Source organism: Dipodomys spectabilis, unplaced genomic scaffold (assembly GCF_019054845.1).
Source record: "Dipodomys spectabilis isolate Male_0828 unplaced genomic scaffold, ASM1905484v1 ptg000001l, whole genome shotgun sequence".
In the NCBI taxonomy this organism is placed as follows: Eukaryota; Metazoa; Chordata; class Mammalia; order Rodentia; family Heteromyidae; genus Dipodomys; species Dipodomys spectabilis.
In genome coordinates this window covers 1582827-1607306 of record NW_024870678.1, presented here as the reverse complement: position 1 = coordinate 1607306, position 24480 = coordinate 1582827, and the positions used below count along the sequence as shown (strand labels likewise).

At 43.3% G+C, this 24480-nt stretch overlaps 1 protein-coding gene across 1 annotated transcript in view; it reads left to right on the top strand.

Annotated features, from left to right (window-relative positions):
- The window catches only part of Pdss2 (decaprenyl diphosphate synthase subunit 2), a 207303-nt gene extending 197616 nt beyond the window's left edge, over positions 1–9687 (top strand). The window contains exon 8 of the mRNA XM_042670331.1: positions 8895–9687. Within this exon, the coding sequence (XP_042526265.1) occupies positions 8895–9053 (159 nt within the window). The 3' untranslated portion in view covers positions 9054–9687. The remainder of the gene's footprint in view (positions 1–8894) is intronic.
- The last annotated feature ends 14793 nt before the right edge of the window (positions 9688–24480 follow it).

The following is a 24480-nucleotide window of genomic DNA, read 5'->3' as shown; positions in this document are numbered from 1 at the left end:
TGCTGTCCCTGAGCTAAAGGCTAGTACTCTACCATTTGAGTCACAGCTTTGCTTCTGGTTTTTGATGTTTAATTGGAGAGTCTCATGGACTTTCTTCCCCAGGCTAGCTTCGAACTGTGATCCCCAGATCTCAGCCTCCTGAGTAGCTAGGGTTACAGACTTAAGCCAACACCCAGCTCTACTTTGTGTTTTATTGGTGATTTTGAAAGAGAGATCTCACGGTTTTCTGCCTGGGCTAGATTTGAACCTAAATCTTCCAGATTGTAGCCTCCTTAGTAGGCAGGATTACAAGTGTGAGTCACTAGGACCAGGCTTGAAAGGACTTTTTAACCAAATAGTTATCAGTAGTATACAATGATTTCTCAAAAGGGTCTCATATGAGCAAAATTTACTATCAAAAAGTTATTTATGCCAGGCGCCAGGGGTGCCGGTGACTCACACCTGTCATCCTAGCTACTCAGGAGGCTAAGATCTGAGGATCAAAGTTCAAAGCCAGCCCAGGCAGGAAAATCTATGAGACTCTTTTTGATCAGTTGTAGGACTTGAACTCTAGGCCTGGATGCTGTCCCTCAGCTCTTCAGCTCAAGGCTAGCACTCTACCACTTGAGCCACAGTGCCATTTCTGGTTTTCTGAGTGGTTTGTTGGAAATAAGAGTCTCACAGACTTTCCTGCCTAGGCTGGCTTTGAACCACGATCCTCAGATCTCAGCCTCCAGAGTAACTAGATTACATGTGTGAGCCACTGGCACCTGGCTTCATGAGACTCTTTACCTCCAATAAATCACCAGAAAACCAGCAGTGGCACTGTGGCTCAAGTGGTAGAGCACTAGCCTTGAGCTGAAGAGCTGAGGGACAGCACCCAGGCCTAGAGAGTTCAAGCCCCAGTTCAAGCCCCACAACCAACAAAAAAAAAAAAGTTATTTAATAAATTTTAAATCAATTGCACTTTTAAATATTTTGCATTCTCTCCTCTTTGTTAATCTCTTTAATTGGATCCTATATCAGGGGATTTGGGTTTAATTTATTTCAAGTAATACTATACTTTTATGATTATTCAGTTGACTTAATTAGAGATTTTAATTATATTAGTGCCCTAAAGTGCTATGTCAGAGAAAGAAAACAGACTGATAACTTACCCTTTTTTTAAATGGCTATAGTATTTTTAAGCCATAAGGACCAAAGTGAACACACTAGCACTTTCTAGAAGCTAGAAGTGGAAAGAACTTTTTTTTTTTTTTGTCCATCATGGGGCTTGAACTTTGGGCCTGGGCACTGTCCCTGAGCTCTTCAGCTCAAAATGAGCACTCTACTGCTTGAGCCACAGCACCACTTCCAGTTTTCTAGTGGTTTATTGGAGATAAGAATCTCACAGAGTTTCATGACCAGGCTGGCTTTGAACCGCTGGCTTTGAACTGTAATCCACAGATCTCAGCTTCCTGAGTAGCTAAGATTACAGGAATGAGCCACCAGCGCCTGGCAGAACTTTTTTTTTTTTTTAATTGTAGTTTTTCTCTTATAGCTATTAGAACCAAGGGCATGGGTAAAATTCTGCAGTGTTTCACTGAACCCCTTCTAGTTCTAGAGCTACCTCTACCCCTCTAACATGTGATCTTAGAAGCATTTCTGTTTCTCAAGCTACTCACGCCCTATCAAATAAGTATCAAGCAAATGCTTGGTAAGGTGGGGAGGAGGGGTTGGTTGTGTGTATGCTGCTCTGGGGCTTGAACTCTGGGTCTGAGCACTGTTTCTTAGCTTTTGCTCAAGGCTAGTACTTTACCACTTTAATCACAGCTCCACTCCCAGATTTTTTGTCTGTTTATTGGAGATAAGAGTCTCAAGCAAGGCTGGGAAGGTGGCTCAGTGGTAGAGCACTTGCCTTGCATGCCTGAGGCCCTGGGTTCGATTCCTCAGCACCACATAATCAAAACGGAAAAAAAAAAAGCCGGAAGTGGCGCTATGGCTCAAGTGGTAGAGCACTAGCCTTGAGCTGAAGAGCTGAGGGACAGTGCCCAGGCCCAGAGTTCAGGCCCCACGACCGGACCCAAAAAAAAAAAAAGAGTCTCAAACAAGCTGGGAGCTGGTGGCTCATGCCTGTAATCCTAGCTACACGGGAGGCTGAGATCTGAAGATTTTGGTTCAAAGCCAGCCCTGGCAAGAATGTCTGTGAGATTCTTATCTCCAATAAACCACTAGAAAACCAGAAGTGGTGCTGTGGCTCACATGGTAGAGTGCTAAGTCTCAAGGATGTTTCTGCCCTTGATGGCTTTGAACTAAGTAGGTATGATTACAGGAGTGAGCCACTAGTGCCAGCTAAAGATAATCACTTGGGGTCTGGGAAGGTGGCTCAGTGGTAGAGCGCTTGCCTTGCATGCCTGAGGCCCTGGGTTCGATTCCTCAGCACCACATAAGCAAAAAGAAAAAAAGCTGGAAGTGGCACTGTGGCTCAAGTGGTAGAGTGCTAGCCTTGAGCTGAAGAGCTGATGGACAGCGCCCAGGCCCAGAGTTCAGGCCCTATGAGTGGACAAAAAAAAAAAATTAAGTGCAGTAACTTAAAATACATGTATCAGCTAGGTGCCGGTGGCTCATGCCTATAATCCTAGCTACTAGGAGGCTGAGCTCTGAGGATCATGGTTCAAATCCAGCCTGGGCAGGAAGTCTGTGAGACTCTTATCGCCAATTAACCACCAGAAAAAAACCAGAAGTGGCAATGTGCCTCTAGTAGAGTACTTGCCTTGAGCTGAAGAGCTGAGGGACAGCACTCAGGCCCAGAGTTCAAGCCCCACAACCAACAACAACAACAAAAATACATGCATCATCTAGTGAAATACTGCCAAGTTAGGATTGCCACTGAAATGAACTAAGAAGGATTTTTCAGGCCTGAACTCCTTCTCCACATCTGGAGGCCTATATATTTGCATTTTGAGGTTTCTCAGTGAGGCTCATGATCATCCACATTTAGGAACTCCAGCTTAATGTGTTTTTCATTACATTTGCTAAGGTTAAAATCATTTTCATCTTAATCACAATCAAAAAAAAAAAAACCTCGGGGAAGGTAGGGAGGGAAGGGATGGTAGGGGGAAAACAATGGAGGAGGTAACAATGCTCAATAGGAAGTGTACTCATTACCTTACTCATGTAACTGTAACCCTCTGTATAGTATCTTTACAATAAAAAATAAAAAAATATTAAAAAATAAATAAAATCATTTTCATCAAGTCAGACCTATTACCTATTCTAGTTTCCAGTAAAAATGAGTTTTATTTATAATTTATTAGTTGCATCTAAAATACTTCCTTGGAGCCAACAATTCATGTTTAGCAGGCAGATGTCAGTGAGAAATAATACCTTCCATGAAGGATTGGGTTACTAGTGAATCATTTTACACCTGGAAGCTATCAGGTCCCTTATACAGAGTCCTGGGAGGCCACTTCTGTGGGTTTGAGTATGTAGAAAATCGTCATTCTGGGCTGGGAAGGTGGCTCAGTGGTAGAGTGCTCACCTTGCATGCCTGAGCCCTGGATTCGACAACTCAGCACCACATAAGCAAAAAGAAAAAAGCTGGAAGTGGTGCTGTGGCTCAAGTGGTAGAGCACTAGCCTTGAGCTGAAGAGCTGAGGGACAGCGCCCAGGCCCAGAGTTCAGGCCCTAAACTGGACCCAAAAAGAAAAAAAAAAAAAAAAGAAAATCGTCATTATATGAGGAAAATGAACTCTTGTAGACTTGAATAACTTGTAGTGTTATCTTCTTGGCTACTCTTGGCTACTGTTTTGTACTAATTTGGTGCATGTCCAACCAAAGATGAAACATCCTGTAGCCAATACATGCCCAAAGCTAAATCTTCACAACCCAGGGCCTTTGTAAATATTCAGGTTTTTGTGATCCCATAACCCTGAACAGCTTGAAATCAGACATGATAGAAGTATTATACCACAAAAATCTACAAATGCTACAACTAGGACTTTGTTTCCCTTCTCCCTTCACCCAGCTAATTTACCAGCATGTAGCTTACTTTCAAATAGTTTAGAAACACACACACATATAGACAGATAGAAATGAGGGCTGGAGATGTAGCCTAGTGATAGAGCTCTTGCCTTGCCATGTGCAAGGTAGGTTTTACCCCAGCATTGGGGAAAAAAGGGAGGGGGGGGGAGAAGGAAGGAGAGAAGAAAGAGAGGGAAGAAAAATGACAAGATAAAACTCATTGTACCAGGCACTGGTAGCTTATGCCTATAATCCTAGCTACTGAGGAGGCTGAGATCTGAGGATTGCGGTTTGAAGCCAGCCGGGTCAGGAAAGTCCATGAGACTCATTTCCAGTTAACCACCAGAAAACCAGAAGTGGCACTGTGGCATGGCTCAAAGTGGTAGAGCACTAGTCTTGAGCAAAAAAAGCTCAGGGATAGCACCCAGGCCGAGTTCAATCCCCACAACCAACCAACAAAACAAAACAAAACAAAAAACCTCATTGAATCTTGGTGGAGGATATTGTATCACTTATTGTGTTAATTCTGTAATCAAGAGAACTTTACTGTAAAAGCCAAAGTACAAATACCTTCAGCTTTATAGACCATTTATCCTCTGCCATAACAACTCCTCTCTACTGCTTTGCCCCTGTAGCCCAAAGCAACCATAGATAAGACTTGTGACTAGACCTGGTTATGGTCTGAGAAAACTTTGTGTATAACCAGGTACCAGTGGCATGGCTCACACCTATAATCCTAACTACTGAGGAAGCTGAGATCTAAAGATCACAGTTCAAGCCAACTTGGGCAGAAAAGTCTATGGGACTCATGTCCAATTAACCACCAAAAAAGAAGTGGAGCTGTGGCTCAAGCAGTAGAGCACTAACCTTGAGCACAAAAGCTTAGGGACAGTAAGTAGGCCCTGAGTTCAAGCCCCACAACCAGCACCAAAAAAAAAACCCCACATATTCTGTCTGAGTGTTGTTGGGTCATGCCCATAATCCTAGCTGTTCAAGAAGCCAAGATCTGAGGATTATGATGCAAACTAGCATGGGAAGGAATTTCTAATTGACCAACAAAAAGCTACAAGTGGAGCTTTGGCTCAAGTTATAGAGTGCCAGTCTTGCGCAAAAAAGCCAAGCAAGAGAAAGAGGCCCGGAGTTCAAGCCCTACTACTAGCATAATATATAAATATACATATATTTGTGTGTATGTAAATATACATTTTAGTAGGTGTGTTTGTGTGTACATTTTAAAGAAAAATAGGTAGTATACATCTCTTAGCCTGGTTTTCAGAGCCTTGCTATGTCCCTTGACACCTAGCCCTTCAAGTGGTACCATACTAGTCTGTTTCCATTCCCTGATCACTCTGTAATCTAATACATTTTGTGTCTTACCTTAAACTGCTTTCTTTCCCTACAATTCCCTCCCAACATTCATAAAAACCTGCCTCAAAGCCCAATCTTCTGCAGACTTCCAGTTAAAGCTGATCACTTTCAATAACTATAGTCCTACATTTATACTTTGATTTTACTGCTTTTCAAATAGTAGGACACGGGCTGGGAAGGTGGCTCAGTGGTAGAGCGCTTGCCTTGCATGCCTGAGGCCCTGGGTTCAATTCCTCAGCACCACATAAGCAAAAAGAAAAAAGCTGGAAGTGGCACTGTGGCTCGAGTGGTAAAGCACTAGCCTTGAGCTGAAGAGCTGAGGGACAGCGCCCAGGCCCAGAGTTCAGGCCCCATGACCACACCCAAAAAATAAAAAATAAATAAATAAAATAGTAGGATACCTGCCTAGCAAGAGTAAGGCTCCAAGTTCAAACCCCATTATAACAAACAAAAAAAAAAAAAGCACTTAATCCTTGTAAATTGTGCAACTAAATCTAGTCGTGCAGGTATTCATATGCCCAAAGTCTAGAATAGGAAAATGTTGGCTTGTCAAATTTAGATTTGAAATGATTAAAGAAAAGACAATAGGGCTGGGAAGGTGGCTCAGTGGTAGAGCACTTGCCTTGCATGCTCAAGGCCCTGGGTTCGATTCCTCAGCACCACATAAGAAAAAAGCCAGAAGTGGCGCTGTAGCTCAAGTGGTAGAGCGCTAGCCTTGAGCTGAAGAGCTGAGGGACAGCGCCCAGGCCCAGAGTTCAGGCCCCATGACCGGACCCAAAAAAAAAAAGAAAAGAAAAGACAATAGGAAAGTGTTCATTTTGTTCTTCTATCTATCTGCCAGTCTACTCATCATTTAGGACTGTTCTGATCTAAGTCCAGCTACCTTTGGAGTTACTACAGATGAAATGGCTTCTAAGGATTAGGGGAAAGCTAAATGGTATAAGCCTTCATAGTGATTCAGACAGTCTCTAGCAGTCTATGATGTATCATGAAGTCCTCTTAACAATGTTTCCAAGGTCTTATGCTATCCTCAGGACTTAGCAATTGAGTGGTTTCCCTCAGATTTTTACACTAAAGAATTTGAATCTAGCTCCCTCTGATACCTAGCACCAATTTAGTCTTCAAGCCTCCAGCAATTGACAAAAAATGAGGGAAATCTAGGCTGGAATAGTCCCCAAGCCATAGGCAGTGTGGAAATGTGTGTGGAATGTTGGGAATCTGTTTGCTGTTATGGACAAGCATCAGAAAACTTGTCCTGTTATCTCAGCTTTGCCACTCTTCAGCTAGATCTTGAGTCATTGAGTTTTTCTGGTCCTTTGATCTCTTGATTTTATAATTAGGGGCATACACCAGCAGATTTATTCACATTTCATGCATTATGCAGTAAGTCGCTTGAAGCTTCATGAAGAGGTGGAAAATTAAAATACAGTGCTGTGTAATAATGCTGTATTTCAGATGTGCAAGGTATTCTGGAAGGTACTAGAGGAAGGATAGCCAGCCCCTTAGGCCATTAACAGAGCCAACTGAGCACATTCTACCCAGGTAGAATTTGGAGGGCTGGTTGGGGTAGAGGATGTCAGCTCCAGGGAAGATGGTCTGATCTGAGAATTACAACAAAAATACATGAGGAAAGGAGTGGAGATGGAGCTAGGCAAGAGCAAGATTTTTAAAAAATTTTTTTTCCCTATCTCCTATAAGACCTTGGAATTTTAAGGGTATTGGAAGGCAATTGTGAGCAGACTGTAATAGCATTTCATAAAGCTCTTCCTTGCAATGTGGTATGGCAGATGGAGTCCAGGGGTGTAAGACTGGTAGTGAGAAGACTCTTTAGAAGATGACTGCGAAAAATAATCAACTTAAAGGATGATGAGAGCCTGAACCCATGTATGTGGTATCAATGGGAAGAAGAGCAGAGCATAAATTTGAGCACTCCAAAGGAGATAGAACAGCAAGGTCTTATTGACTATGTCAGGGAAAGTGGCCACAGCCAGATGCTCGTAATCCTAGCTACCTAGGAAGCTGAGATCTGAGGGATCATGCAGGAAAGTTTATCTCCAATAAACTACTAAAAAGCTGTGGCTCAAGGTAGAGCTCTAGCCTTGGGCAGAAAAGTTCAAGGACAGAGCACAGTCCCTGAGTTCAGACCCCAGGACTGGCAAAAACACAGTGGCTGCAGTTGCTCTCGTGGTCTTAGCAGCTTAAGACAATAAAATTGGGTCTCTTGCCCCCACACTCTGTCCATCTCAGGCAGGCAAGGCTTGGTGCTCACTGCTGTCACTCAAGGCTGAGAACCTCGGTGTGGCTACTGTGTGTGCTAGAGGGGAGCACAAGGACAGTCTAGTGCTGCAGCCCAGAAGTGGCATGCAGCCTGACACATAACTAGACGACTAGAGTACCTGGCCCCACCCAGTTGCTGAGGTCCACAATTCTGTTGTGGATGAGCAACCAGGGTGCTGCCCTGGTGCTGACTGTATGTGAAAAATTAATGGACTAGACTCTTAATTCCTGCAGAGCGAATAAGCATTTGTTAGAGGCATTGGTTGAAAAGGTGGAACTAGGACAAAGGAAATTGAGCAGACCAAGACATTAAGTGTTCCAGCCCTAAAGCATAACCATTTAATTGGGTCTCTCAGTTAAAGAAGAGGTTTGGAAGTCGATGACATTTCTCAGCCTGAATTTACTTTAATCTTTTTTTTTTTTTTTTTTTTTTTTTTTGGTTGTGGGGCTTGAACTCTGGGCCTGGGCACTGCCCTTGGGTTTTTTGTGGGTTTTTTGTTTTGTTTTGTTTTGCTCAAGGCTCGTGCTCCACATTCCACTTTTAGCTTTTTGGTAGTTAATTGAAGATAGTTAACTGGAGATAAGAGTCTCACATGCTTCCTGGGCTTTGAACCACGATCCTCAGATCTCAATTTCCTGAGTAGCTAAGATACAGGTATGACCACTACACCTGGCTTTATTCTTTACAAAGATGTTTTGGAGGGCTGAAGACCCACTACCTGACAGGTACCAGGGGAGGGGGTAGGGGAAGTGTTTTGGTTCATTCCCAAATAAAATCTTTTGGTTCTACATATGTCACATTCAGGTCTAATAATATTGGTCTTGAATTTTCATATACACTGAATCTACACATGATTTTTTTAAAGAAAAAGTTGTGAAGTGGCATAAGAATATCAGACTGCAAAATTCAAAACGCCCTCCATCTTCATTACCACATCCCAGCATGGCATAGACATGCCATATAGATCAAGGGGTGGGAGTGGAGGAGGTGTAATGAGGTTGATTGGGGTCTATTATGCCACTCTGGAGCACTGACACTAGCAGCCTCAGGAAGGAAGGTTTTAATGCCTCGGAATCACCAGGAATGGATGGCTGCTCTCTTGAAAATACCAGAGCAGAAATACTGAATGTATACTCTTTCTTCCCTTCTTTGTTCTCTCTCTCTCTCTCTCTCTCTCTCACACACACACACACACACACACACACACATTGTGGTCCTTACTGTGTAACGTAAAAACTGACTTATTGTATATTTTGTTTCTTAACAGTTGTGTGAAACAATCAAAGCTGGCAAAGGTGTGACTTCAGCTATTGACCTGTGTCGTTACCATGGAAACAAGGCACTGGAAGCCCTGGAGAGCTTCCCTCCCTCAGAGGCGAGATCAGCTTTGGAAAATATTGTATTTGCTGTGACCAGATTTTCATGACACCAAATTTAAAAGACACTATTATTCCTTGGCTGAAAAACCTAGAGAATGAGGTGATCAGGAACATGTTAATGCTTTTAAACACATCTATATTTTTTCCTTTTATCATATTGCTAAATGAATACTGCCTTCCTCTTGAATCCACCACAAACAAAATTAGAAGAAAAAAAGGTCAAGCAGCCTTCACTTGTCACACCAGCAGCACACTTGAGGCTGCAGTAGCAGAAATAATTAATGAGATTCACTCCTGTGACCTCAGCAAATGGACAGGAAATAAGTCCTTATTGATTGGACCAGGCCAGGGATGGCGCCAGGGCGGTGGCCTGTGGTTTTCCTTATGGAGAGGACACAGCAAGCTGGAAACTGCAGGTGTCAAGAGAAACAATGTTGAGACCAGCCCTGGAGAACTGTCACATTGAAGCCTACTGACCAGTTGTCATGGCAGATAATAGCACAGTTCATTAACAAACAAAAATATATTTCTTGGTTATGTCTGTCTTTTTATGTATACAATATGAATATACTTTGTGGGGTTTTTGTAAGATTCTGGGAGGAAACAATTGCTGAAAAGTTGCCAAATATTTGGAGTTGGAGATTAAGGTATTATTAAATGTTAACTTAGTTATATTAGGAATTGTCTGTTTTTCTTTCTTGAAGATTAGAGTTATTTTTTTCTAAACACATTGCACAGAATGAAGGCCTTTTTAATTTATTTTAAAAGATGAACTTTTTCCTAGCGAAATGTATTTGTTTGTAATACTTTGAGTTAGAGACTCTCTCTAATGTTTTTATAATTTTTATCCTAAGGAATTCATTGGTGAGAATTACATTCTATCTTAGAATGTCAAATTTTGGTCTTGACCCACAGACATCTGGTTACACAAAGAACATAAGCAATCTGACAGGCATGCAATTGGACACTTGTCTGTGCAGTTCACAGGAGATGAATTTTGTGGTTTACACACATTGCAATATGAGAACATGGTTGACAAGAAGGCTGAGTTTACATAAATGATCTAGATTGAGACTCAGCTACCTTTCTTCCTCATGTGGTGTAATTACAGCCCTATCTAGAGACAGCAAACACAGCAAACAGATTTTATTACCTACTGCACTCAAACACTAAAAGAAGTCATTTTAAATTCCTCCCCCAAAAAGTTTTGTCCCAGCCCAGCAGGTGGCATTCAATGAAGAGAAAATGTAAAGTTACAGAGATTACTGTGTATTATGAAATATTTGAAGTGGATCTGAAATACTTTGATTGTATATGTTTTAATGCTATTACAATCAGTACCGCCCATACATTTCCCTCAGGAGAACACTCCACTCTTACTGTTCACAACGTCTTTTCTCACTGAATTTGGGTTAATTAATAACCGTGACTGAGATGCTTTAGATGGACTAGATTTTAACCATTAACTTCTATAAAGGAGGAGTCCTTGTGTTCTGAATGTGCAGAAGCTCTAGGGAGCTGGAAGATCTTGGGGCATTGCAGGTCACAGGCATGTGTGCCTCAGATTCCAGCTTCCTTCTAATTTACTGTATGGCCTTAAGGAAATTGCTTCCCTCTCAAGCTCAATTTCCTCATCTGTAAGATGTGATTAAATAAGGTAATGTATGATTTCTCTTTCAGGTTTACGTTAATTCCTTTGGGAGGTGGGAAGGGTGCCAAGGTTTGAATTCAGGGTCTCATGCTCACTTTGCTTGTTTACTTGTTCTGCCAATGCTCTACCACTTGAGTTATGCCTCCTGCCCACGTTTTTGGTGGTTATTTTGGAGATAGAGTCTTTTAGATTTTTTCTTCCCAAACTAGCTTCCAATCTCAACCCTCTGGATTTCAGCCTCCAGAGAATAACCAGCATAAAACACTTCCCCCATACCACTCCCTTCCTGGGTTTCTGTTATTTTCTATACCACTTCTAAATAACAAAGAGTGTGTGAGATTCAGTGTGGTAGGATACCAACTGACAACTCTAAAGGAATGAATAGCATTTAGTGGTGAGCATCTGATAAGCTGCCTCATAGTTGACCTAAATTCTCCAGTTCTCCTAAGATGACATCCAGGACTCTAGTTTGTCAATATCTACCTGTCTCTCTTCTGCCTTTTTACTTCTTCCCTACCTGTTTCTCATCTTCCCAACAGCATTCTTTCTGTGTTCCATTCCTCTCTTCTTCGTGACCTTTTTTTTTTCCTTTGCAGTACAAATGATCAAGGATACTAAGAATACTAAGCCAGCGCTCTACCACCCAAGGCTATTCCATCCCCCTTCCCTTGATGTCCAGACTTCCTGGCTCCTGCAGCCTGAGCAGCAGCCCCAGTCTTCCTGGTAAGTGACTTCTACCCACAATGCCACCTGGCCTACTTAGCAAAGTCCTTACCTCTGCATCTTGGTAAGTTTTTTGTGTTTGTGCACACTGGTCCTCGGGCTTGAACTCAGGGCCTGGGTACTGTTACTGAGCTGCTTCTTGCTCAAGGCTAGCATTCTTATCACTTGAGCTCCATTTCCAACTTTTTTTTTTTGGGGGGGGGGGGAGGGCGGGTAGTTTATTAGAGATGGAGTCTTGCAGTCTTTCCTGGCTGGGCTGACTTTGAACTGCAATCCTCAGATCCTAGCTTCCTGAGTAGCTAGGTTTACAGGTGTGATCCACCAACACTTGCTTGGTAAGCTTTTATAAAAGCTTCGGTGTTCTCATTCTACCTTTCTTCTCCAACTACCCTTCTTGTTTCTTACTTCTCTCCCAGAGTCATTCTTTTTTTTTCTTTTTTCTTTTTTTTTTTTTTTGCCAGTCCTAGGGCTTGAACTTAGGGCTTAGGCGCTGTCCCTCAACTTGTTTTCACTCAAAGCTAGCACTCATCACCTGAGCCAGAGCTCCACTTCCAGGTTTGTTGTTATTGTTATTTTGGTAGTTTGTGTATGCATTATGCCCACCTTTGTCCTCAGCTCCACCCAAAAGCCTGAGATCCTCCCTGCCCTGGAGTTCCCACCTTACAGCTCGTCCCTCCCTCTCTGCCCAGACCCACCTGAACTCCCATCTACCTCATTTCCTATCCCCCAGACCCTCCTGCTACCTGGGGACAGAGGCCATGTGCTCCCTCTTGGGGGAAATATGGCTCCTCTAATAAACCTTATAATAATCTTTCTCTTGCGCCTGCCTGCCTCTGCGTGGTCCCCTGGGATGGATGTGTGGGATCCTTCAGTTTGTTTTTTAATTTTTTTTATTAATTTGCTTTATTGTTATTATAGAGGTGATACACAAAGATTACAATTACATGTACAGGTATTGAGTGTATATATATTTAATTTTTGTTGGTCATGGGGCTTAAACTCTGGGCCTTGGCACTATCCCTCAGCTCTTCAACTCAAGGTAAGTGCTCTACCACTTGAGCCACAGCACCTTCCGGTTTTCTGAATGGTTTATTGGCAATAAGAGTCTCACAGACTTTTCTACAGCTGGCTGGCTTTGAACTACGATCCTCAGATCTCCTGAGTAGCTAGGATTACAGGTATGAGCCTACACCCAGCTCCAGCATCATTTTTCTATGAACCTTTCAATTCTGGGGGTGGTGGGAATTTTTTTTTAATTTATTTTATTTTTTCTTTTTGGTCTGGTTGTGGGGCCTGAACTCTGGACCTGGGCGTTGTCCCTCAGCTCTTCAGCTCGAGGCTAGCACTCTACCACTTGAGCCACAGTGCCACTTCCAGCTTTTTTTTTCTGCTTATATGGTGCTGAGGAATCGAACCCAGGGCCTCATACATGCAAGGCAAGCACTCTACCACTGAGCTACCTTCCTACCCCAGAACTTTTCAATTTTGTTTCCTTAAAAACTTTGAAGCAGGGCCTCCCTCGTGCTAGGGAAGCACTCTGCCACTAAACTACAGAAGCCAAAGCCAACAATCTTATTTTAAATTCTCCAACTTAGAAAATTTGATTTCTTCTGTTGAAATTGTTTAGAAAGAAAGACTAAAGCAAGGAGCTGGTGGCTCATACCTATAATCTTAATTACTCAGGATTAGTTACTGAGGATTCTAGATTCTAGATTCTTAAAAATCATCAGACCAGACAAACTCAAACCCAAGAGACTCTTATCTCCAATTAAGCATAAAAAAAAACAAAAAGTGGAGGTGTGGCTCAGGTGGTAGAGAAGAAACTTTGAGCAGAATGCTACTTAGAGAAAGACTTGACTAATGAGATTACCTAAAAATAAGTTTCTGCCAGGTGCCAGTGGCTCATGTCTATAATCCTAACTACTCAGGAAGCTGAGATCTGAGGATCACAGTTCAAAGCTGTAAAGTCTGTGAGACTCTTTTATTTCCCAATAACCACCAGAAAATCAGAAACAGCTTTGGCTCAAGTGGTAGAGCACTTGCCTTGAGCTGAAGAGCTCGGGGACAGCACCTAGGCCCAGAGTTTAAGCCCCATGATCAACCAAAAAATAAATAAATAAGTTTCTGCATAGCAAAGGAAATAGTCACTATTAGGTCTTCCCAGGAGGACAGTCCCTTTCCCCCTTCCTCTGGGTGAAAGACAGCACTGTAGCTTTATCAGAAATCACCTGCCTGAAACCAGTAATCATATGACTGTTAATCACCTGACTGTGAGTCACCAAAGGACCCCAGACTCAGATCACTTCCTCATCCACTCCAGTCTTGCCTCCTTCAATGAGAGGTTCCCCAGGCTCTGACATCCACTGTGGTTATACCTCCTCCCCATCTTTCCCTATATAATCTCTCTCAACCATATATTATTCCCTCTTCTCCCTTCCCCTTTCCTCCCCTCTCTCTTTCTCTCTCTCTCTCTTTCTCTCTCTATCTCTCTGTCTCTGTCTCTGTCTCTGTCTCTCTCTCTCTGGTCTCCTCCTATCTTCTCCTCTCCTCACCTCTCCTTCCCTTCCTTCCCCTCCTCTGCACATCTCCATTTCATGCAGGCTGTTTGCTTCCCCACTCCCCCTTCCCCCCCATAAACTTTTCTGCCTGAACCACATGGCAGTGTCCTTTCTGCAAACCTTACATATGGTGCTGAAACCCAGGAGGGGCTATTGTCCGGAGTCACTGGATCCCCTCCTCTTTTCTCTCTGAGGGCCAGTCCACCTCCTGACCACCCCTCCTGGGACCTAAACCACCAAAAGCTGAAGGAATCCCACCTCGGACTTCTTGCCTTTACTACACATCCACACATCATCTCTCTATGTCTGTTGAGTGACTTCTGTCTATGGGCCCTCTGTTCATCTGTTGTCTTTTTTGACATGGTACCATGCCAGAGGGACCCCCTAGGCCTTTTTGGCCAATATGTTCTCCTTTCAGGGACACCTGAATTGAGAATTTGAATCTATATCCTTATGGACCACCTCTGCATCTTTGTGGGCACCCCTCATGTCCTTATTGGACTCCTACATCCTCACCAGACAATTCCATAAAGCCAAAATGTCTTGTAGGCTAGACAATCTCAATGGCCCAACCCTTTGACTTGTGCTCTCATGAGTACAATAGGATAGGTCTCAAGAAGCAGCCCCCACCCAGGTTCCCTCTTGAAGGCTAGCCATCCTGGGCTTGAATTCTCTTAGTTAAAACTGTCTCTCCTGAAGACCATCAAAACTCTGTTAGAGTATTCCCTTCCTTTTTCTTTGTCTATCTGCTTTTTGTCTCCTTGTCGGCTTGCTTACTTAATAAAGCTCCAAGTTTTCTTATCATCATGACTTGTCCAGAAATTCACCATCTTGGCCACATGGTGGGTTAAGGGTTTAGCCTCATGACCCCTGCTCTTCCACCAAGTTTATTCCTCTACTCATGCAGGAGGTATTCAATGATCAATTTGTATGCTAATGTGCCTTGCTAACAAAGTTGCTGCCTCTCTTCACAGGCCCTGTGTACAGAGGCCCACCCATCTAATGTGTTCTGCTGAAAAGTGGTCTAAACATATTACCTAAACCTTATCTGTAAAAGTAAAATATTCTGTCTGCTGGCCAAAGTTGTGTGTCTTGAGTTTTACTTTGTAACAAACTATAGAAATAATCCCTGAAACTATAGTCTTTTACTTTGTATTTTATTGGTGTTGCCTGTTTCTCTAGCATTGACCATATGGTGCTGTCATGCAACTTGCCAGTGGAATTCCAGAAAACTTACAACTGATTTTCATTTTTCTTTTTTAAAACCTAAGTGTACTTGTCTCTAGGCACCTGTGTCTCATGCCTGTAAACCTAGTTACTTAGGAGGCTGAGATCTGAGGGTCTCAGTTCAAAGCCAGCCCTGACTAGAAAGTCTGTGAGATGTATCTCCAATAAATCACTAGAAAACCTGAAGTGGTACTGTGGCTTAAGTGGTAGAATGCTCGCATTGACTTGAAGAGAGCAGCACCCAAGCCCAGAGTTCAAGCCCTATGACTGACAAAGTTAAAAAAAAAAAGAAGAAGAAAAAAAAAGAAAGACCTAAGTGCACTTTAAAACTTTTGTGCACAAGTGTGTATGTGTGTGAACATGTTCAAAACAACCTCATTTTAATACATAAAAACTTATCAGCTTGGCCCTGGTGGCTCAGGGCCAAGGCAGGCACCATTGGCTCACGCATGTAATACTAGCCACTCAGGAGGCTGAGATCTGAGGATCACGGTTCAAAGCCAGCCCAGACAGGAAAACTCTGTGTCACTCATCTCCAATTAACCACCAGAAAACCAGAAGTGGTGCTGTGGCTCAAGTGGTAGAGTGTTTGCCTTGAGCTGAAGAGCTCAGGGACAATACCAAGGCCCAGATTTCAAGCCCCAGGTCAAAAAACAAACAAAAAAAAACCCTGTCATCATGGTTGAAAGGTCTACACAGGGACACCTTCCTACCTCTTGGCTAATTTTCAGCCCAGTATCTAGGTAACTGGTAAACCTGGAAGCAGTCACCTTCCCCTCCTGCTAGGTCACATCCTGAGCCACCTCTGGTCACATGGCTCCCATCTGACCTTAGGAGGGTTGCAGACCCTGAGGTCATATCCAGATCCAGTGTGGCCACACCTTTCTCCCAACTTGGCCATACCTCTTCCTGTCCCTGGCCTAAATAAGTCCTGGCCCAGAGGTAGTTCACCGCCCTTTCTTTTCAGCCATGCGTCTCCACCATGCACAGCCGGGGCAGCAGTTCAATAAATAAACTTTTTCCTGCCTGAATAACGTGTGGTGTTCTCTTCATCGGCTACCTAGTGAAACCTACCTATTCAATACACCTTACAATGGTGTGAGAAGTAGTCTTTTTTATCAAACTGAAGTGCTTCTGTTTTGAATATTGATATTTTTGTTACTGGTATTTCCTGAAATTATTTGCTTTTTTACTTCACTTGTAACTAATATATGGCTGCTTGTGACCAGCAGCCAAGTTTAAAAAATGGGTGATATTAAATTCAAACTACAAAGAAGGTTATCAGATTTAGGCACTACCAAATGTTCTAAAGGATTATTACATTGCATTAAAGAGGAATTTTAGTTAAGAGAGTTTCATTTTTTTGTTTTTTTGTCGGTGATGGGGCTTGAACTCTGGGCTTGGACGCTGTCCCTGTGCTCTTCAGCTCAAGGCAAGTGCTCTACCGCTTGAACCACAGCGCCACTTCCAGTTTTCTAGTGGTTTATTGGAGATAAGAGTCTCACAGACTTTCCTGCCTGGGCTGGCTTTGAACCGTGATCCTCAGATCTTAGCCTCCTGAGTAGCTAGGATTACAGGCATGAGCCACCGGCTCCAGGGCTTGTTAAGAGGTTTTCTAGGGGCTATTTTAAATGCAAATTAAAGCAAAGGGAATGTAAAGCATAAAAGGGAAGTTAGTAAAGGAAGGCTTTGGAAAAGGAATTAAAAATGGCTTCCTTTGGATAAAAAGAATTTGGAGGGCCGGGCGCTGGTGGCTCACGCCTGTAATCCTAGCTACTCAGGAGGCTGAGATCTGAGGATCACGGTTCAAAGCCAGCCCGGGCAGGAAAGACCGTGAGACTCCTGTCTCCAATAAACCACCAGAAAACCGGAAGTGGCGCTGTAGCTCAAGTGGTAGAGCGCTCGCCTTGAGCTGAAGAGCTGAGGGACAGCGCCCAGGCCCAGAGTTCAAGCCCCACGACTGACAAAAAAAAAAAAGAATTTGGAGGGGCTGGGAAGGTGGCTCAGTGGTAGAGTGCTTGCCTTGCATGCCTGAGGCCCTGGGTTTGATTCCTCAGCACCACATAAGCAAAAAGAAAAAAGCCAGAAGTGGCGCTGTGGCTCGAGTGGTAGAGCGCTAGCCTTGAGCTGAAGAGCTGAGGGATAGTGCCCAGGCCCAGAGTTCAGGCCCCATGACTGGACCCAAAAAAAAAAAAAAAGAATTTGGGAAGTAAGAATTGTCCTACATGTTTCAAAGTGCAGAAAGAGGAAAATTAAGACTAGCAGGGTTCACTTAAGTATCTGTTTATATCACCTTCTTTCCAATGAACACCTTTAAACTAAAGTCAGTTTCCCAAGGAAGTGAGCTCCCTTGGATACAGAGTTATTTTCCTACTGTTTTCATTGTAATCACAAAGATTTGACTTAGTAACAATGGTTTCAGTGCTATGTTTAGTTAAAAATTAAGAAAATATGATTGTTTAATTATTTGCTGTTTCAAAACTCAATTGTAGACAGATTTGATCTTCTATATCATTTACAGTCAGACGCAGAGGAATAAATAACTCTTTTTTTTTTTTTTTTTTTGTCGGTCATGGGGCTTGAACTCTGGGCCTGGGCGCTGTCCCTGCACTCTTCAGCTCAAGGTGAACGCTCTACCACTTGAGCTACAGTGCCACTTCCGGTTTTCTAGTGGTTTATTGGAGCTAGGAGTCTCACAGTCTTTCCTGCCCGGTCTGGCTTTGAACCGCGATTCTCAAATCTCAGCGTCCTGAGTAGCTAGGATTATAGGCGTGAGCCACCAGCGCCCTGCATAACTCTTATAAGTATTTATTCATCAAACCTAACTTCTGTTCTTAACAAGCTCCAGGTAAGCCCTGCTTAAAAGCTATTTCTATCAATCTCCTTGTTGGTTCTATTGGAATAAAAAGAGAAAAAGAGAGGAGGGGAATCTTTTGGCATTGACTCTTACTTGATCTGTTAATCACCTACCCTTCCAACGTGGGATATGACATCTGTCAACTAGGACAACCCACCCTAGCAAGTAACACTTAGACAGCTCCAGGACAAAACTGGTCCTGGCCTTGAGGGATCCTGGAGTAGAATAATTGGGGATGATGTCAGATCCTACTAAATGGAGTCACTCTGTGCCTGTCCTTTCAAAACTAAATGGAGTCGTCAGGAGTTCAAAAGAAAATAGTTAATAAGCATGCCTACCTAATGTTCATACCTGTCAACCTTCTAATTGGACAGTAACTTATAGACAGACTCAGGACAGTTTGACTTGGCACCTTCCTGGGTCTCCTATCCATACTCTATAGTCCAGACATTATGTAGTCTGTTTACAGGCAATGATCAAGGCCTCCTACCAGTCTCTAACCACACCAGTCCCAGCAAACTCTCCTTATCCAGTCGCCAGATGTTAATCAGTCAGAAGTAGTCAGGGACATGATTTAACAACTCCAGGACTGCCTGGAACACAGGAGACAGGAACTAGCCAAGTCATCCAATTTTTGTTTTCCACCCTGATATCAATGCTTCCTTCTGCTATTTTTATGCTCTCTAATAATATTTTTTCTTGTTAAGCCCTTGCCTCATAAGGCTATTCATATTTCATCCAAAGATGTATACTCACACTCAGCACCAAAAAAAAAAAAACCTACTGCTGCCTTCTCCCAAACCAGATGACTTCTCTGCCTTCTACCACTAAGATTGACACCCCCTCATCAATAGGAAGTAGCCAGAGTGAATTGATATGGCTTTATCAAAAAGCTAGAATGGGGGCTGGGAAAGTGGCTCAGTGGTAGAGTGCTTGCCTTGCATGCATGAGGCCCTGGGTTCAATTCCTCAGCACCACATAAGCACAAAGAAAAAAGCCGGAAGTGGCACTGTGGCTCAAGTGGTAGAGCGCTAGTTTTGAGGTGAAGAGCTGAGAGACAGCACCCAGGCCCAGAGTTCAGCCCCCATGACCAAACCGCCCCCGCCCCCCCCCACCCCCCCCACAAAAAAAAAAAGCTAGAATGACTGGGTGTTGGTGGCTCATGCCTGTAATCCTAGCTACTCAGGAGCCTGAGATCTAATGATCATGGTTAAAAGCCAGCTGAGCAGGAAAGTCTGTGAGACTATTTTCGCCAGTTAATCACCGAAAAAGCCAGACATGGTACTGTGACTCAATTGGTAAAGCACTTACTTTGACCAAAAGTAGCTCAAGGGACAGCACCTAGGCCTAGGTCAAGCTCTAGGAACACACACACACCCACACACACGTTAGGTCTGCCCAGGAAAACAACCCCTCCTCCCTTCATCTTCAAAAAGGCAGCCTCACCAGAAATCACTTGCCCAAAACAAGTAATCGCCTGACTGTGAGTCACCAAAGGACCCCAGACTGTGAGGTCACTTCCTTATCCACCCCAGTCACTCCTCCTTTGGACGGTGAGAGGTTCCCCAGGCTCTGAGATCACTTCCAAATCTACTGTGGTCACAGTCCAGGGAGAAAAGGCCAAGGCAAGAGACTCATATCTCCAATAAACTACTCAGAAAAAGACGGAAGTGGTACTGTGGTTCAAATGATAGAGCACTCACAATGAGTAAAAGAAGTTTAGGAACAGTGCCCAGGCCCAGAGTTCAAGACTCAGAAACAGCAAAAAAAAAAAAAAAAAAAAGCCATAAAGGAAGCTGTGGCTCAAATGGTAGAATGATAGCCTAGAGTGAAAAGGTTCAGGGATGGTGCCCAAGCCCTGAGTTCAAGCCAACATGCACACATACACAGAAAACATTTAATTCTGACATTAAAAACAGTTTCAAAGCTGGGCGCCAGTGGCTCATGCCCCTAACCCTTACTACTCAGGAGGCTGAGATCTGAGGATTACGGTTCAAAGCCAGCCTGAGTAGGAACGTCCATGAGACTCTGATCTCCAATTAACCACCAGAAAACTAGAAGTGGCATTGTGGCATTGTGGCTGAAGCAGTAGAGCGCTCGCTTTGAGCTGAAGAGCTCAGGGAAAGTGCCCAGGCCCAGAGTTCAAGCCCCGTGACCAACCGAAAAAGAACAACAATAAAAAAAAACACACACACACACAATTTCAATTAAATTGTAAGCTAAACTATTTACCTTTTATGATTAGTAATTTTAAAGAAGAATAAAAACCATCATATGCACTAATTTTGATGCAAATGTTGCATGATAACCCTAAATTCTTTTCTGATCTTAAATAATGTGGTGAATCCTGTCCTATCTGTGCCTGTGTATGAGTATCCATGTCCTGGGGCTTGAAATTGGGGCTTGGGCATTGTCCTTGAGCTCTTGTGATCTAAAGCTAACATTCCACTTCTGTAGCCAAAGCTCCACTTCCAGACCTTTGGTGGTTCATTGGAGATCAGTGTCTCAGAGTTTTTCTCTGCTATCTTCAAACCAGGATCCTCAGAGCTCAGCCTCCTGAGTAGCTAGGATTATAGTCATGAGCCATCAGCACCCAGCTTCACCTTCTTCTTCTTAAACCATTTAGCATCTAGATTTTTTGTGGGTTTTTTTCTTTTTCTTTTTCTTTTCTTTTTTATTTATTTTATTTTTTAATTTTTTGCCAGTCCTGGGGCTTGAACTCAGGGCCTGGGCACTGTTCCTGAGCTTTTGTTCAAAGCTAACATGCTACCGTTTGAACCACAGCACCACTTCTGGCTTTTTCTGTTTATGTGGTACTGAGGAATCGAACCCAGGGCTTCATATGTGCTAGGCAAGCACTCTACCATTGAGCCACATTCCCAGCCTAGCATCTATATTTTTCTTGCTCATATCTATCTACCAACTTTTAGTGATCAGAGGTTAGTGTGACAGATTACCTTTGTTTCTGTCTCGCTGTTGCTTAGCTATCCCCCTGGGATCCAAATACTTGGACAAATATAAATGCCTAAAAACAAATGTTGAAGATGAAAATTTTGTCCCTGGTCCCTCACCTGCTGTTATGTGGATGAGGAGTTGAGCATTAAATTCATCACAGTCACTTCACAGCTATGACGAACAAAAAAAAAAAAAAAATACTTGTAAACCAAATGATTGCATCTCATAAAAATAAAAGGATGGCAGAAATTTTTATATTTGTTATTTACAAAGTTGTAATTAGTCTTTCAACCTATTCTTTGTATACTTTGTAAAGATGGAAACATCTTGCATGGTAATGTTCACTGAACTTTTGCCCTCCAACAATATAAAACGCCAACAGAAACATGGCCCTATTATTATTTTGATCTTCATACACACAAAATAAATGACATTTTTTTTTTGGGGGGGGGGGTGTCCGGTCCTGGGGCCTGAACTATGGGCCTAGGTGCTGTCCCTCAGCTCTTCAGCTCAAGGCTAGCGCTCTACCACTTGGAGCCACAGCGCCACTTCCGGCTTTTTTCTTTTTGCTTATGTGGTGCTGAGGAATCGAACCCAGGGCCTCATGCATGCAAGGCAAGCGCTCTGCCACTGAGCCACCTTTCCAGCCCCTAAATGACATTTTTGTTCTGCTCCAGTAGTTTTTCAAACAAGTTATGTTCAAACAAGTATGTTTATATACCATACTGAGATTTGAACTCTGGGAATGGGAGCCATCCTTATTTCACTCAGGACTGGCAGTCTACCACTGATTCACAGCTCCATTTCTGGATGTTTGGTGGTTAACCGGAGAAATGGTACTATAGCTCAAGTGATAGAGTGTTCTCCTTAAGCAGAAGGCCAGAGTTCAAGCTCAAGGACTGGCAAAAAGAAGGTGGCTCAGTGATAGAGTGCTTGCCTTGCATGCCTGAGGACCTGGTCTCGATTCCTCAGCACCACATAAGCAGAAATAGCTGGAAGTGGTGCTGTGGCTCAAGTGGTAGGAGCACTAGCCTTTATTTAGCTGAAGACCTGAGGGACAGTGCCCAGGCCCAGAGTTCAGGTACCATGACTGGCAAAATAAAAATAAATGTACTCATTATCTGACATGCAACTATAGCCCCTATGTATATCACGTTTATAAAAAAAAATTAAAGCAGTGCAATACTGCAAATAGACAGTTGTGGATACCAGTTCTACCCTCTCCTTCGAGTGTGATGTATGACAACTCCCCCCACGTACCTTCCTTTCCTTTCTTTTTTTTTTTTTTTTTGGTCCGGTTGTGGGGCCTGAACTCTGGGCCTGGGCGCTGTCCCTCAGCTCTTCAGCTCAAGGCTTCCTTTCCTTTCTTTTTATTTCTAATTTTCTTTTGTAGGAGTAGGGGTAAAGCCCAGGGTAAGCTGGCTACCACTGACATACTCCAGATTTCTTTTTGCTATTGTTGTTAGTAGTGGTACTAGGAATTGAACTTAAGTCATATACTCTACCACTTGAGCCACTCTTCCAACCTTTTTTATGTTTTTGAGGCCTCAGGATCTGGGTGTTGTCCCTTAGCTGTTTTCCTCAAGGCTGGAGCTTTTACCACCTAAGCCACAGCTCCATTTCCGGTCATGGAGCTTTAACTCAGGGCCTAGGCACTGTACTGAGTCCTTTCTGCTCAAAGCTAGTGCTCTACTACTTTGATCCACAGCACTACTTCTGGGTTTCTGGTGGTTAATTGGAGATAAGAGGGACTTTTCTGCACAGGCTGCCTTCAAACTGTGATTCTCAGATCTCAGCCTTTTGAATAGCTAGGATTACAGGCATGAGCCAATAGAACCTGGCTTTTATTTATTTATTTACTTACTTACTTATTTTATTTTTGCCATTCCTGGAGCTTGTACTCAGGGCCTGGGCACTGTCCTTGATCTTCTTTAGCTCAAGGCTAGCACTCTACTACTTGAGCCACAGCACTACTTCTGGCTTTTTTAAATGTGATATTGAGGAATCCAACCCAGGGCTTCATGCATGCTAGGCAAGCACTCTATCATTAAGGCACATTACCAGCCCGTATTCTTTTTTTGTGGGGGGAGGGGTGGTTAATTGAAGGTAGAAGTCTCATAGTATCATAGACTTTCCTACCCTGGCAGGCTTTGAACCATGATCCTCAGCCTCCTGGGCCCAGGTATGTACCCCCAATGTCCAGCCCTCCAGTCCCTTTTTGCCTTGATCACTTATGAGGTAGGGTCTTATTTTATCCTTGAGCTGACCTGCACTGCAGTCCTTCCACCTGTGCTTGCTTCCTTGAGTCACTGGAACTTAAATACTGCTCTCATCATTGGTTGACATGGAGTTTCATCAACTTTTATGTCCACTTTGCACTTGAAAATGATCCCCCATCTCTAACTCCCAAATAGCTTCTTCCTTGACTGGGACTTGCCTGGCTTTAAGTGTTTAACATTTAAACACTTAAAAAGAAAAAGAGGGCTGGGAAGGTAGCTCAGTGGTAGAGTGCTTGCCTTGCATTCATGAGGCCCTGGGTTCAATTCCTCAGCACCACATAAGCAGAACAAAAAAAAAAAGCCGGAAGTGGTGCTTTGGCTCAAGTGGTAGAGTGCTAGCCCTGAGCTGAAGAGCTGAGGGACAGTGCCCAGTCCCATAGTTCAGGCCCCACGACTGGACTCTCCCCCCACCCCCCAAAAAAAAGAAAAAAGAAAAAAAATTGCCAGGCGCCAGTGGCTCAGGCCTGTAGTCCTACCTATTTAGGAGTCTGAGATCTGAGGGTCACAGTTCAAAGCCAGTCAAGGCAGGAATGTCTGTGAGACTCTTACCTCCAATTAGCCACCAGAAAAACGAAAGTGGCGCTGTGGCTCAAGTGGTAGAGTGCTAGTCTTGAGCTGAAGAGACAGTGCCCTGGCCCACTGCTCCCTGATGGTTCACACCTGTAATTCTAGCTCCTCAGAAGGCTGAGATCTGACGATCCTGGTTCAAAGTCATCCAAAGCAGACACATTCCTAAGACTTTTAACCAGTTAACCATCAAACAAAAAGCTGGAAGTAGATCTGTGGCTCTAGATCAAGGCATTAGAGAATGCCTTGAGCATTCAGGCTCTGAGTTCAAGCCTCAATACCAGCAAGGGGGAAGAAAAAAGACATAGCCATCCAAAACATTTACCAGGTTCTGCTGGGGTGACCATCAGAAGGAGAGAGGATGGTTCATGAAGAGAACAATGGTGAATATGGTCAGTATGATCTAAGAAGTTTATTTGCATGTTTGAAAATAGAAAATGAAACCTATGGAAATTGTTTTAAGAAAGAAGTGGGATGAGGGAGAGTGATGGAGGGGGTGATGTTGATCAGAATACATATACACGAATAGAAACTAATGTATACTACTAAAAGAAAGTTGGCTTCTAACAATACAGCCTCAAACAAGGGAACAATTTCAAAGAAACCAGTAAATCAAGTTAAAATGATAGTAATACAAACTGCTCAGAAATTGAGAAA